General features: G+C 42.4%; 1 protein-coding gene across 2 annotated transcripts in view; it reads right to left on the reverse strand.

The window, feature by feature from the left end:
* The window catches only part of DCX (doublecortin), a 108,452-nt gene that overhangs the window by 13,346 nt on the left and 78,528 nt on the right, over positions 1-16,578 (reverse strand). For both annotated transcript variants that reach the window (XM_059158161.1, XM_059158162.1), the window contains one exon: positions 4,385-4,479. In XM_059158161.1, coding sequence (XP_059014144.1) covers positions 4,385-4,479 — 95 coding nt within the window. The remainder of the gene's footprint in view (positions 1-4,384; positions 4,480-16,578) is intronic.

Consider the following 16,578-nt stretch of genomic DNA (forward strand, 5'->3'; position numbering starts at 1 on the left):
GTAGCCGCTATGACTTGGGATGGATACAGTGAGAGTCAGGCTGTGGAGGGAATCCATAGGATTAGGCTTGGGAATGAACTTCTGTAAGTCTGTCCTCCATCCACTTATTTGATATTCAAAAGATATTTTCTTGTGTGGGTAGAACAATGTTCAGGAAAAGGAATTATCTCAACTCTGTGTTTTTGTTGATCGATATGTAGAAATACAGAAACACACATATTGCTTAACAATACAAATAATTTGCACCTGAAATTCATTTGCTGAGTCCCCTGGAGCCCTACAGAACAAAATGTTTGTAACAAATACAGCTGTGCTGGCGATACTATTGCGTTAGAGAAAACAAAATCTTGGTTTCTGGTCCAAGGAGCTTATAGTCCAAAGGAAGTCAGAGAGGAGTTTTGAGAAACCTGGCTTCTGGTTTGGGTTTGCTTTTTCCCAAATGTGCCCTGCACTTTTCTGATGGTGTGGCTTTGTTCTTGTTGATTTATTATTATTAGTTTTTTAATGATGGCATGCCCATTTTCTTCACCAGCCATCAAAAGCCTACCCAGGCTTCAATGCCCCACTTAAATGTCACCTAGTCTGCAAAACTTTCCCCATCTCCCACTGTCTCCCAGGCAGAGGACTTTCCCACCCTTTTGTCCGTTCTTGATTACACTACCAAAATCCACTTAGAGTGGTGTCTGTGATTTAAGGATCAGTACCCTGCTTTATTCATCAAACTATCTCTCCAAGCACTTACAGGACAACAGAGAGAAGGTCTAGAAACATAGAGGAAAATGTGTATTTAAATAATGTTAGTTATATTTTCAAATAATATGTCCAATGTATATCCCTCCGATCTCTGGATAACTTTGCAAGCCAAATGCCTCCACATTAAAGGCATGAGTGCAATCACTGATCTAGAAAACATTTTTAAATAAACAAAAGGGTTTCCCTATATTTCTAGGCTTTTCAAACATCTTTAATGTGCTGCCTTCTCCAAATTGTTGAACCATACTAGGGTTGTCTTTGCCCTCGGCACCCCCTTTTCCTCATTTCTAAAATGGAAATGCCACCTCCTTATCTCTGTCACAGTGTTATCACAAGGGTAAATAGGAAAATGTGCAAAAGGATAAAGCAGTATGGGAATGCACAATGTTGTTCTCATTAACTATCCAAGGACTTACTTTGTGTCCATATTGTAGCACTTGAGTATGCGGACTTTGGCTAACCCCCTCACAGCTGCATTAAAGAAGATTCTCCATGAGCTGCTTAAGAGGGGAAGCCAAGAGGCTGATTACAGCTTAGGGCCCTGCCACAGCCATCAAAAGTTACCAAAGGGATGCTGGGACTTCAAGTTTGTTTCCAACTGCGCAGGAGGAAAGTCATGGCCTCAGCCACCTGCTTCCTGTCTCCACCATGACTCACACCTTTCAGGTCCACTTGGATTGGAGTTCAAATGAGAACTGCTTGGGCCCACTGCCCAAGGACCTTGACGGTGCTAACTAAGGCTCAGGTAACTATGTAAAAAGAAGAGCAAGAAGCTGAGTCCTGAGGCCCAGGAGGACTAAGCCAAGGTCATGACATTTTTAGCTTATTCAGAAAAAACAGTTCACCCTGCATCATTAGTAGGGTTAAGTATGAGGCTGTTGCCTCTGGATTGGATACACTAAGAGAGACACGACATTACTTCTATGACAATTCTGCTCCAAAGGTGTCATATGGACTTAATCACAAGGAAACATCAGACACATCTAAATCAAAGGACATTCTACTAAAGAACTGGGCTGTACTCTCCATTTCTATAATGCACCATCAAAATGAAAGACTGAAGAACTTTTCTAGATTAAAGAAGACCAAAAAGACATAAAAGCCACAGATGATGTGTGGTTCTGGATTGGATCCTGGACCAGAAAAAGGATGTTGCTGGGGCAATTGATAAAGTTTGAGTATGGGCTTTGGAGCATATAATAGTGTCTTAACAGTGCAAATTTCCTGATTTTGATCATCGTGCTATTGTCAGGACTGAAAATATCCTTATTGTTAGGAAATACATGCAAGCTTTTAGAGGTAAAAGTGTATGATGTCTTCAACTTAGTCTCAAATGGTTAAAAAAAATGTTGAAGTCTGTGTGTGTGTGGTGTGAGAGAGAACACAAAAAAATAAAGTAAATGGGGCAAAAATCTAAACAACTGGTCAATATTTGCCAAGAGTATACAGGACTTCTTTATATTTTTCCTGCAAATCTTACATAAATTTAAAATGATAGCAGAGGAAGAAGTTAAAAAATTAGTAAAAAGTGTACCAAAATCCAAATAGTTTTTAAAAGTTTGCTTTTAAATCATATAGGAAATTATATAATGTTTATTTGCTTATTTGCTTTAAATCATAGGAAATCATATAATGTTTACTTGCTTCACTGTCATAAAAAAGAGTCCTTTAAAAAATAAAAGTATACACTGAAAATCCCACAGTGAGTCTCTGACGGTGCTGCCACCTATAGCTTGTTCTTCAGTGGTTAAATTGGTTTGTAGAATTGAGTCAAAAGAAAATGAAACACCCACACAAAGTTTGCAAACCCAACCAGGAGAAACAGTTTAACAATGCCAGCACTCACCTCAACAGGCTTATGGACAATGGGTCCTCAGCCTAAATGAACTGAACATGTCAATCGTTAAGCTGAACGACTCAAGACAGCAGGCCAAATAAAGGCCCAACTGCCCCATTCTTTTAGGAAGGTGCCAATGGAAGGTGCTGGGGAAGATCAGTCTTCTCAGAAAAACAGCAAGGACATAAATGCATAGGGCGAAGACCCAGCAGCTTCTGCTAGAGAGTGGAACAGCCGAAGTAGGCTACTCTCCATCTTGGAGTGTCCATCTTAACAAGATTTTCCCAGAAGAATAACTGAGTAGTTTTCATCCATGCTACAACCTCTAGGCAACACTAGCCATACAAACAGTGCAGCATATCGTCCTCTGGGGAAACCAAATAGCTGAGCAGGAAGGTTCTGGTCAGGGTCAGTGCCAGAAACTGAAACATTACAGGAATGGAACAGGAAGTAGGGACAGTGGAAGAGGTAATGGTTGGATTAACCAGGAAATAAAATCCTAATGTAGAGAAATGAAAATGGATGTGGGGCAGTAGTGTCCTATTACATGTTTAACAGTTGATTTTCTGGGGGAAAAAACAACAGCCTTGATGTGTAGTGTGTGCTGATTTCTGTGATGCAAATATTCCCATCATGGCTGAGTTCTAGGTACCAACATGGCGTCACTGAACACAGAGCAGGGAAGGGATGTGCACAATCAGCTCTCATGAGCTAACATGAACTGGCTCGGGCATACTGGTGGCGGTAACCTGGGCACCAGTCCTATGTCTACCACCACCTAGCAATGTCACCCTTGTCACTTAACCCTCCTGGAGCTTCATTTCCTCACCTGCAAAAGGTCAACCTCACAAGATGATCGAGAGAATCAAATGACAGTAATTTATCTTTATCTAAAACCTCTTTCAGCTTGAACATCAGTGGTTCCATGATGGAACTGGCCACACTCATGGCCTTTTGCCTTTTTCCATCTCATTTTGAGTCTTAGGAGCAGGGAGAAGACAAAAGAATTCTAGAGGAAGCTGCTCCAGAGTGTGGCTGTCGGAGCAGAAACCACGTTCACGTGGCCTCAGGGATGAGGTTCAAGGCTGTGACCACTCCCACTCCAGATTTTCTATACAGAAGAGATTGCTGGGTGGGAATCTGCTTGAAAAGTGGGGCTAATGAGTTTACAAATTTCCCCTATTTTAGCAGGATATTGATTTGGGATGACTTGGAAGTGTCAACTGTGCCCAGGCAGGGCCAACACGGTGTATACGTTCCCTCTCCTCGGCACTGATCCAGAGTCTGCCTGGGAATGAAGCATACAGGGGGAAACTTGGGTCTGTTCATATCTTGATGTCCAGCAAATCTAAAGGAAGTCACTCAGTGCTAACTTTCTTTAACTGCTGTCTTTGTCCCTTCTACCGACTGGTGCCTGGGGAAATAAATTGCCCTCAATCTCCTCTTTGCTGTGCCTCTGAATTGGAGTGAAAAGCATTTAGCTCATCCTTCGAGACATCATTTGGGGACTCCATGAACTCAGAATGGGTATTTGGGACCTTCATTACCTCTTCCTTTTGGGTAAGTGTAACTGGAAATAGGTAAATGTGAGGGGTGGGCAGTCAGAGGAATAAATGAAAGTGACTGGAAATTTGGGCCCTGCTGTGATTCCCAGGGCTTCAAGCTCAAGGACCAGAGGAAGGGAAATTTCGGCCTTGATGCATTGCTGAAGTAGCTGGCTGAGCAGACCCTCACCCAGCCACTCAAAGAAGTTGGAGTGCAAAGGGGTTTAGTAAGGTATAAGAGACATAATACCTTGTGCTTCCGGAGGCTGCCAGGACTGGTGGGCGTGGAGATGGGTGACTGTTTAGACTTGGGGGTAGAGAGCTGGCTGCTGGAGGTCCCGTTTGCTAGCCCAAGGCAAGAGAAAAGGAAGGGATAAGAATCAACAGCATACAAAGGAACCAGTTTTCCTTCCCCTCCAAAGACACTAAGAACATTCAGGCAAGGCACACAGACAACCAAGTGATTTGATGAACGGAACAAAGGTGAGAAGAAACACATTCCTCAGAAAGGCCAGAACTACAATCCTCAGTTAATTAGATCCTGGAGCAGTAATCCTCCCACCTCTCCCCCGAGTGCTTCCAATTACAGGGCTCTGGTACTTTTCAAATCTTTCTCATATATTCATTCCCAAATTTGACCCTAACACCATCTCCAGGAGGTAGTCTGGGAACATATGATTTTGTTTCAATGTTACAAGGCAGGGAAAAAAGTGAGGCAAAAGAGGTTCTGTGCCTTACCTTAAAGGGGAAGGGACAATGGGTGACTGAGACCAGGGATACATCCCCTCTGGGCAGCTGATGTGGCAGGTACAAGACAGCCCCATGGTCAGTTTCTCCCCACTCCCCCACCCACCAGGCCCCACTCTCTCTTCCCTGCCTCATCCTGGCTGAAAAGAAGGGAAGGAAAGGAAAAAGAAAGGGAACTACTCAGGAAGAAGAATAAAAAAGAAATTGTGTGAGACACTAAAGGCCTGTAGACCAAGATGGGCAGAGGAGGGAATCAAAAATGAGGGAGAGAAAGAGATCAGGAGTCGAGAGGGGAGACGAGGAAGAGGGGGATAAGAGGTTAGGAGAAGAAAAGAATGAGGAAGTTTGAAACCAGGAGAAAGGCACAGAGACTGAGGAAGGCAGACAGCCATGGCCAGAGTCAGGGTGCACCCCCATTTCTCTCTAGGCCAACAAAAGGCTGGAAGAGAGATGGTTAAGTATGTAACATTTTGATATTCCATTGTGTTTGCAAGTTGTTTTTATATTCCCTTTGTTAATGAGCTTTTCAAGATCTAATCATGTGAAAAAAATGCTGTGCATGGAAATGAAACAATTAAACAGCTTTTGAATGGATTTGTGTTTAGACATCTCATGTTAAAGTTAATTTTTTTAAAAATCTAAAGACCAACATTGTTAAGCAGAGATATTCTGAAACATGCTTTAAAAATAAAGGGATTTTTAAAAAATATCCCAAAGCATGTGGGGGCAGAGGGAGAGGAGTAGAGAAACAAGAAGGAAGGGCAGAAAGAGAGAGAGAGAGAGAACAGAAAATACTGAAAGTTAAGCAGCAGGATGGCCTGAGAATGTTGCTTAAACTATTGTATCGTGAATATTTCCTGAGGATATATAGTTCCTCTCCTCCACATAGGATAATGTTTTCCTTGGGCTCTGGAACCTGTGTATCAACTGTAGAGATGGAAGACACACCAGTGGGGAGTTTGCTAAGTCTATCCAAGTGCAAGTAAGCTGAAAACTGGGCACATAGGTATCCACTGGCTTGAGTTGTGTATTAGTGAATGTCTCTCTCACCCACTTACGGAGAGGTCTTTCTCCCTGTCAAGGCTTCCTGAAAGTCATTCATTCATTTAGCCAGTAGTAACAGTGTGCTTTCTCTAAACCAGGCCAAGTATTAGACACTGGGGTTTTAGAGATGAGTAACTCACTTCCTGTAGTGACCCAAGCAAGAATATGGTGGGCTAAGTACTACAGCAGACCCACACAGGGGGATTATTAGACCCCAGGGAAGAGGCTTTGAAATCAGGGGACTGGGAGGCACACAGGAGGAGGTAATGCCTGAAAAACAAAACAAACAAAAAAAAAAAACCTTGAAAGATGACTCTGGAATAATGGGAGAAAAATCTGTGGAGACAGAAAGTAGATTAATGGATGCCAGGGCCTGGCCAGGGTTGAAGTGGGTAGTTGGGGAGAAATTAAAAGTGTCTGCTACTAAGTACAGAGTTCCTTTTAGAGGGATAAAGGTGTTTTGGCAATTGTGGTGACCACTGCACAACTCTATGGCTAAACTAAAATTCATTGAACTGTACATTCTAAAGGAGTCACTTCTCATGTGAATTGTATCTCAATAAAGCCATTATGAAAAGATGAATTGGAACTCCTTAGGCAGAGGGCAGAAAGGGTATTCCATTTTTTTCTAGAAAGGGTATTCTAGCCTTTAAGATTGTACCAGTAGGGGAAAGGACATGCGAGTGTAAAAGAATACTGTACATTTATAGAGTACAAATAGCTTAAAATGGCTCAAAAACAAGGTGCCAATACTGAGTTCCAGGACATGAGATGAGAGATGACTTGGGCTGTGGGGGCCTTTTGTGGGGCTGTTTGAATTTCACTTGTGAAAGAAATCTGAGAGTGATACTCCCAATTTTGCATTTTAAAATTAATACTCCGGTTACTGTGATAAAGTTGGGGTCGAGTGGGATGGGCTGAGGTAAGGGTAGAAACAAAGAGACCGGTTAGAAGACAATGCACTAGTCCAGGGGCATCTGAGTGGCTCAGTCAGTTAAGTGTCTTTCTCTTGATTTTAGCATTGGGCTCCACACTGGGCGTGTAACGTGCTTGGGATTCTCTCTCTCGCTCTGCCCCTCCCCCACTCTCTTTAAATTCTTATTTAAAATAATTTTTTTTTAAAGAAGACATTGCATGAGTCCAGGTGAGAGGGGATGATGACTTAAAGCAATGGAGAGAGAGAGAAGGGACAAGGCAGAAGATAGAGACCTAGAGAAATAAGCTTAGAGTGTTATGTCCATGAACTGATAAGCCATGCCAAGAAGAAGGTGATCTGTGCCAACCATCATGGAGATGTTGGGTGCTGGCTTGGCCAGGGCACTAGGCTTTCTGGTGAATGAAGGAAGAAGCACTGTGGAAAAGGCAAGAGTGTGTGGAGCTACAGTGGGGTACAGTAGTCCATTACAGGAAAAGGAAGGAGTTGCAAGGCCACCTACAGTGCCCGAAGGCCTCCCTAGCAGGACCTGACCTGTAGTATACAAGCTAAAGAACAATCTTGGAGGTGGGTCTGAGCTGACATAATAATGCAAGTCTTCCCAAAGAGCCCTGACCTCAACCATGGTCTCACAGATGTGGGCATCCCCAGGTAAGTTCTGGCATTTTGTTCCGTGGGATCGATGCATCCTTTGGCAACAACGGATTGTAGTTCCCCAGCATTTGTCAGCCATGCTACACAGTGGTGGTGGCCATACTCCCCGTGTAAAAATGATATTTTTCACCTACACTCTTATCGAACTGAGGGTGAGCCCACTGGTCTTGCCAAAATGGAGAAAATTGTGAACCACAAGCATGTCTGTAAGGGAGTTTCCACCCACTTGTTGGCCATAGACCTGCACAGACAGGTTCTTGTGCAACTTCCAGTACTTTTCTCAATATTTTTGGAAACGCTCTCCCTCAAACACTTTAGAGGTAATACATAAACCCATATGTTATCAATACCTCTCTGTCTAGTCTCTGTGTATGTGTCTATGTTGATTCTCTGCCACTCCCCGACTAATTAATCTTAAGCTACCTATAATAAAAGTCTTTATTTTGTCATCCACATTCACCAAGCATTTTGAAAATCAGTTTCTTAATACCTTAACTGCCACTCACTTCAGTGTTGGAAAATGCAAACACTTGCCCAGACTTCTTTCCCCCCACCAGATGTCCTGATGGACTAAAACCCAAAGATGGACATGAAGACATGAGAGAATGTAGACACACACAAGCAGATGTCAAGTCTTCACAAGCTGAAAGAGTCCCTATGTTTACAGACTAGATTAAAAATACATTCACACGTGGGAAAATATACCTGGGAGGGTGCTATTTGATATGGACTCTAAAGCCAATTCATATAAATGTCAAGTAAGAGAAGGAGCAGGAAAAAAGTGCAAATAGGGTCTGAAAAACTGTGCATGGTCTGACACTGGCCAATCCATGTGGACGGCCATGACAGTTCATTGAGACAGTGGCCAGAAATAACACCACTCCTTGACATCTGTTATTGTCCTTCATTTTTCTTTACTAAATACCCTCAGATCTTGTCTCTGAGCTTCTAATTCTCAGCTGCAATTTGGGGATGCACGCAAGGAGACTTTACCCCCTTTGAATTATCTTTCTCCTTTCCCTGCTCAGAACTACTGTCTTCTCTCACTATGGTTACTTTTATTTCCTCAGAGTCCAAATCCTTTCATTCCTTTTTTCCTCATTGTACAGGGCAGTTTTTTCTCTATATAACAAGGTACATTGAGGACTTCTCAGTCTCCTAGGCCATCTTATCAATGTTATCAATAAAACACAAGATAATATTTAGCACTTATTCAGTGTCTGATAGGCCAGCACTCACTGTGCATGCACACACCCACCTACCCAACCCCCCCAAATACAGTCTCTTTTAGTTGTATTTTCATTTCCAATGAGGAAAGAGAGGCTTGTTCCAGCTGGAGATAGTAAAGTCAGGATTTGAACACACATCCCTCTGATTCCAAATCCTATGTGTGTTTCGGTTTGTTTTTGGTTTTTGCTCCACCACTCTTGCTTTTATAAATTAATTGCTTCTGGGACTCCTTCCTATGTCCTATGACAACTCTTCTGATGGAGGAAAGAAGGGGGCAGGAAAGTTGTGGTAGAGAAAAAAGAGAGGAATAGGACAAGGTAGAAATAGACACCAGAACTTACATACATGTACCAGATTTTATTCTACTTACTAGTTTAGATTAGAAAGGAGGACATTAGGAGAAGGAAGGGAAAAATGAAGTGGGGGTGGGGAATCAAAGGGGGAGACAAACCATGAGAGACTATAGACTTTGGGAATCAAACTGAGGGTTTTAGAGGAGGGGGGTGGGGGGATGGGTGAGCCTGGTGATGGGTATTAAGGAGGGCACATATTGCATGGATCACTGGGTGTTATATGCAAACAATGAATCATGGAACACTACATCAAAATTCATTGGTGTACTGTATGGTAACCGACATAACATAATAAAAAAAAAAAGATTAGAAAGTATTTAGCAAGAAACTTCTTTTATTTGCCAAAATGACTGGGTATGATAGACAATGTCATGAAACACTAGCAGACAGAGCAGCCAGCATGGCATGTAACTTCTGTCACACCACACGTCACACCATTACTCCCTTCAGCTGCTGTCCCTCAACTATGCAGCACGATGGCCAGGCTTGGCTTGGCATACAGTCTTGTCTCCCTAGCTTCTCTGAATCATTATGCCTGCCCTTGCCCCAGTGCTCATCTTCAAAACCTTGGCTCTGTCAGAATGGAGCAGGACGAACCCAAACAAAAGATGGCTGGTCAGGTAACTAGGCTGACATACCTATTCACAGGGATTTACGTGTATGGTAGAAAATGGGTTCCCAGGAGTGAGGAATAAGACAGGTTGAGTTAGTTCCCAAAGAATAAGGAGAGAGTCTAATTTCTGGCATGGGCAGCCAAGGACAGAGTATGGTCACCAGGCAAGCAGCGTTGATCCTGAGCTCCTAGACTATGGATTCCCTTGTCTGGAGGCTGAATTGATCCCTGGAAATTGGGATGCAGCTGTGTGTAAGGTGGGTTTAAGTAGTCCAGGTGTGGCAATTATAAAACTGTCTGGGCAGTGAGTTAGACAAGTCATTATACTTTATGGATTCAAGTTTGGATGGCCAGAGTGGCACAGAAAAGAAAGGCGGGTGGGGGAGGGGCTTGGCATCTACTTTTTACCCAACCTTTTCCAGGAGACCAAATTAATAATGCTCATTCACTTAGCTCTGGCTTTTTCTCCCATTCTAATCTCAACACTTGACCTCAACTCAAAATCAAGCCTATTGGTTTTGGTTGGATGTAATTTTGAAACATTGCTCACTAAAAATAACCCCAGTCTAAAAAAAAAAGAGAAAAAAAAAGCCATGACAATAATTTAAGAGCTGTCTTAACAATTGCAGTTGTATTTCTACAATTGTTTTCAAACCATTTTACCATATATGAGTTCACATGATTCTCCTGATAAACCCAAGAAATGATGGCCAGGAATTAGTGGTCTCCTTTTAATCACAAGAATATAGAGGTTCAGAGAGAGTAGGACTTGATTAAAGGGGAAAAATTGCTTATCTTTAATGGATGATGGCCTCTGGGGTTTCCACATCATATGCCTCCCACTGCAACCTTGTAGTGATTGGTTCTCTGTCTTGTCTGCTCTCATACCCTAATGCCTTGCAGGAGATTTCAATACATAACTCAGCCACTTCCTTATTTTCCTCATATTGAGATGCTCTAAATGTTCTTTCATTCCAGTTCAAACATACCCTCTTTTCTCCCTACATATACAGGGAGTTTTTCTGGAAAGCCATTCAAGTAGAACCAAGGTGGTTTCAACTTACTTCGAACAAGGCCAAGAGACAGAGCCTGTGGTTTTTACACATTCATTCCAAAAACACCCTTGGTATGGGTGTCTGGACTGGTTTAGCTAATTGTTCCTTCTCAGTGGAAAAATTGTGTCTCTATCCCCAGACCCATCCACAAGAGATGCCCAGAACTGAGGGCACAGGAATAGTTCCTCACGGATCCCAGCAGAGGGCTGATTCCCAGGCCAAATTAAGTCACAGATTGTGAGATACCGTCACTTCGGGAGCTGGAAGTGGAATTCTAAATCTATTTCCTATAGAGTCTTGGGCAGCATGCAGCTTTGAATCTTCTAAATCAGGAGAGAAGAATTTGCAAAACAAATATGGACACCCATTCCTGCAATATTTTGACACAGATCAATGTCCCACAAGAAGAGGACATCTGTAAGGAGGCTGCTGGAGTGCCAGGATTGTTTTCTCTGAGTTGATAATGCTGACAACATTTGTTTCCTGTTGAAGGTGGTTTTGCTGAGAGCATGTATTTGGTGGAGCGAGCCTGCTGTCTATGCTCACTACTGTTTTCATAGGGTAGAAACTAGAAAACACAGCACAGTTCTTAATCTGCAAAAAGAACACATGCTTTCGGAGTCAGTCAAGGTTCTAAATCATGGCTCAGCGTGGATATGTGTGATCTCGGGTGTTCCCTAACCTCTGTAGGTCCCCACTGCCATATCCGTAACATTTGAATGAAAAGACTGCTTAACTCAATCGTTGTTGTTTTGAGGATTACACGGCAGTCTATACATGAAATCCTTAGCTAAGTGCCTTAGCGCATAGAAAAGGCTTCATAATGACATCTTAATACTGCCACAACTAGAAATGGAAGGACATGAATAACTATGCAACCTATAGGCACTGAGTAAGGAAACCCCCTTTTACAAGGGATGATTTATCAATCTCCACGGACAGAGGACTTTCTTTGGCTGGCAAGTCAGGCATTAGAGGACTGAAGTTTTTCCAAGTGAAGCCCATTGCTTTTTAGTTTCTGCATTTTGTTGCATTTTAATTATCCCAAAAACATTGTCTTTGCACTCAGCCCCCTGCATTTCTCTTTTTTACTCTCTCCGCCATTACCATGGAGGTGATCCATGCATACTGTGTGCAGCCACTGAAGGCTCTGAAGCAGTGGGGGGAGGGGGAGGTGTCACATGATGGGAATGCATTTTAGGGTGAGAATATGGTGGCACCACACCAGATGCATCAAGGGACCGAGATTTGAAATAGAGATGCTACTTCGGAGTCTGTGGAGCAACCCTCGTGTCAGGTGATGAGGGAAAGGAAGGAATTCCTGTGTGAGTGATGTGGTGATGTTTCAAAGGTTCCACAACAGGAGCGTATGGTGGACTTGAAGGAGTAAAAACATAGGAAGAATTAAGATAACGTGAAGATGTTGGACCCGGGGAACAGAATAGAATTGATTCTATTGTCAGGCAGGGAGTTGGGGGAGGAAATGTTTTTGGTTTTTAGACACATTGTATTTGGTAGTGTAAGTAGGATTGTCTGGAAGGCATTCATGGGATTAACATACGGAAGGAAGGTTGGGGTTAAAGATGTAGATTTAACAGCCGCCTCCCTATGCCATCATATGCTATATTTATCATCTTCCCTGCTCTTTTGTTCATGCTTTTCCCACCTGTCAGAAATAATCAATTTCCTTATCAATTGAAATAACCCTCCTACAAGCCCCAGTATTTCCAGGAAGACTTCCCTTAGCACTTACTGGTCTCATCTCCCATTCACTGGGCACTTAAACAAACCATTACTATTAATTCCCATTCAGCACTGTGGTGCGATGGTTAAACTGTGGACTGTGGAGCCAAATTGCCTGGGTTCAAACCCCAGCTCTCCCACCAATTAGCTGTATGGTCTTGGGCAGGTCACTTAGCTTTCATGTGCTCTAGCTTTTTCAGCTGCAAAATGGGGGTAATTGTGCTTACCTCGCAAGGTTGTTGTAAAGATTAAATTGGCTAATACATATAAAGTGATGAGAACAGTTGCTTGGCTCATAAGAACTATATAAATATTTGTAAGTAAATTTTTTTTATCAAATTTATATATCTCCTGGTTCCCCAATTCTTAGTGAAAATTTGTCTTACTCCTTTTCTCTGTAGCATCTAGCACTACTAGGTATCGCACCCAAACTCTAGAGATTCAGTCGTATTTAAACACAAGTTCCAGACTGTAGCAGGTTGATAGAACCCCTACTATAGGGAGATGGGTCGACACCACCACATACCATGCCCCACAGTGTGCTCAGAGACCCCCATTATATTGCTTGCTTCAACAATTTCTTAAGTGGTTCTCCAGCGATGACGGAAATGTTGCCTTAGACGTAAGGCAGTTCTTTCACTGGAGCTAGACATAAACTGTGGTTTTAGAAAGAATCAGAGTGGGTGAAAGGCAAGGGACACTTTTCTCTTCCCACAGTTTTGCCAAGGGCACCACTTCCCCTTAGAGTGACAATAGGGGAGGTGATGGAAATCTAGGACCAGGCACTGGAAACAGAGCTGCCTAATTCCTTATAGCTATGCTCGATACAGCAAAAAGAGTGACACCGAGCCCACTCCACTCCCCAGCTTCCCCACATCCCTTGCCCGGAGGTGAAGGAAGCAGAGAAGCAAGGACTAGCCAACAGAGATCTTTCTATTTACTACTCTGGAGTTTCCATTCCTTGCCTTAAGGACAGTGTGAGGATTGCCTGCCTGGAAGTCAGGACCGCTGGACTCTAGCTCTTGGTCACCAAGTGGCTGCATGGCATTGAGAAGACTACAAGATACTGAACATCTTTACATCTTAGTCTCCCAGTCTAATTTTCCTTTCCCAACCTCATTCATGGTGCTATTATGCGTGACAGCGAAGGTGATAGACTCAGAAGTATTTTGCAAAGTGCAAAGCATCTCATCTATGTCGAAGATTGTTACCTTGGGCCTCTCTGAGACGGAGAGGAAATTTATTGTGCTGTCCATTACACTAACTACTAGTCACATGTTGCTTTTGAGCATCTGAAGCAGGACTAGCCAGAATTGAGATGTGCGCTCAGTATAAGATACAACCTGATTTTAAAGAATGGAAAATAATCTCCTTAGTTTTTTTTTTTTTAGTTCGATTGCATGTTGAAATGATAATATTTTGGATATATTGAGTTGAATAAAATATATTATCAAAACAGGTTTCACCTGTTCTTTTGACCTTTTTAACTCTGGCTATTAGAAAATTGAAAATGATCTACAAGGCTCACATTATATTTCTACTGGACAGAGTTGATCCAGATGGACACATTCAGGAAGGGCAGAACAGCCAGGTCCTTCTTTAGGCAACTCAAAGCAGCCTCCTGGGTTCAGAAGAGAAATACTCCTGGATACAATTCTCCCATGGACACCGCCCCCCCCCCTGCTTCACCGCTGTTTTGTGTCCCTTGACCTCCCCTTACAAAGGCTGTATATTTTGGTAGTGAATCCATTCTTCCTTGGGGCTTTGGGAATAGGGAAGATTTGACTTTCAGGACTAGGTATGCATAGGTTGGGGGAAGGAGGGTGGGGAATATTGAATTGCTACAACAATGACTTACTGCTGAACAACAGCGAACTAATTATCACATTACAATTCTCTCAGCCTACCAGGGTTGGTAATTAGCTTCCTTGGAGGCTCCTTCGGAATAAAAAAAAAAAAAAAAAAAAAAAAAAGGAAGGGGGGTGTGGTGGGGAGAGAGAAAGAAAAAGAAAAGATTCCTTCCCAGCAACTAGCTACTTTGTCCTTTTAATTCAATTCAGTTCAATTGGGGGTAGTTGCAAAAAAGGAAAAGTTAACATGTTCATGGCTGAAATGGAAACAGCAAGAGATGGCCCAGAAAGGTCTTCCTGCAGCTCTCAGGCTGGGCTTGTCTTTTTGCCCACCAAAATGGCAACTCCTGAGTTAATCCAAATGGGGGTACTATACAAGCTTTCTTCAAACCCCCCAAAGGAGACCTCTGGGCTCAGATTTGATCTGCTTACCACAGTTCCCTGTCCTACTTTAAAGGCAGAAATGGCTAATGGGACTTGGATTCTAAAAGTCCATCAGCTCTGCCCAGGGAGAATGAGAGCTCCTTCTAGCAATATTGTATAGACAACCAAATCCTTCCTTAACTGACGTGTAAGGCTTAGCAGCAGACAGATTCCATTTGGGGTGCCCTCAGTATTGGCAGGAGTGGGAATTGAACTCAAAGGGAATAAAGTATACAGAGTTTGATTTATTCATGGGAAGAGCAGAAAAAAAAGATAACTTAAGAACCAAGGAATCAAATTATGATGCAAATTACAGACCAGATCACATCAATTTACTAAACCTCAAGACAAACCGAACCCAGATATTAACTGAACCATGAATTGGACCAAATGTACACACATATATATGGATGGATGTGTAATCGACTCATTGCTCTTATTCACTCACTAGTATTCTCTTCTGAAAGATTTGTTTTATTTTATAGCTTTAAATAAATATTTGCTTTCTCCCAATTCCATTGCTCTGTTCTTCTTAAAAAATATTTGAAAATCTAGCAAACTTGTTCAAACCTATATATTTTCTAATGAACTAGAACATCAAAACATTCCTTTAGCTGAACCTGAACTGAGCCAATGTTTCGTTTGGTTTGAGTCCCTGCTGCAGTGGAACATTTTTGGCTGTTGTTTGCCTTCAAAGGAAGGTAGTTAAAATTCCCTGGAAATGGCCTATCTTCCTTAACCTTGGGTTACTCAGGTTGAATGAAAAAAATGTGAATCCATCCCACAAGTCCCAGATCCAAGACAGACAAACCCAGGATGGAAACAGGGCAGCATTGCCATGTCCTAGAAAAGAACAGAGAATTTCAGCCCCACTCCACACCATTATTCTTCAGTTAAATGTGTATTAACCTGCCTACATCCCTTGCTGAGAGCTCAGGAATACCTTACACTTCCTGATGCAAAATTATGCATTGTCTATAGCTCATCCTTCTAGCTATTCAATTCTGATTCCGTGGAAGCTATTGCACAACTCTATAAATTGGAAATAATTGATAATACTGGAAAATGATTTTTGCCTATTAGACATGTGAATTCTGTCTTAACCAAATGGGAAACCAAGTCTTAGACAAGGTGAGAAATTTGTCCCAAGTAAAAAAGCTGGGAAATGATGTCATTGGGCCTTTCTACACAGAGGCCTCTCTCTCCTCTTCCATATCCTCTCCCCCTCCATTTTGAAGCTTGAAATGGTCCTGAGTGACATGGAGGTGGGAAGGGGAAAATGGGTATGTCAAATCCAAACCTTACCTAAAGTACTGTTTTGCCTGAGATCAGCTTTGGCCCTGTGGAATGTTCACTAAATGGATGGCCTGGACATGGCTCTAAACTGCCATGGAATGGACAAGGTCATGTTATAAAGATCCTTTTATGCATTGGGCCTCAAATCATGCAGAAGATCTGGACACATCATCTGTGATGAGCTCAAACATTCTGGAAATTTCCATTAAGGCTGGCTAGACTAGAGTTTGGCTTCATTTCTGTTCATGAACTATCTGAAATAAAGATTTATATTCTCTCTCATGAGAATACCACTTTGGATTTTTTGCTGATAGGGAGCAAGAGCTGTTTGTGGTTTTGGTATCCACCAAGTCAAGTCTCCTTTCCCTGCCTCAAATTGGGTTACTCTTTTTATCTTGTATATGTAAATCTCTACTCATTCCTTCTTTTCGGCAAGGGAGTTCTGAGGAGCAAAAGCAGATCTTGCTTGCCTTTGTCTGGGTTGGAATCTATTATAACTCCT

Source organism: Mustela lutreola, chromosome X (assembly GCF_030435805.1).
Source record: "Mustela lutreola isolate mMusLut2 chromosome X, mMusLut2.pri, whole genome shotgun sequence".
NCBI classification, from domain to species: domain Eukaryota; kingdom Metazoa; phylum Chordata; class Mammalia; order Carnivora; family Mustelidae; genus Mustela; species Mustela lutreola.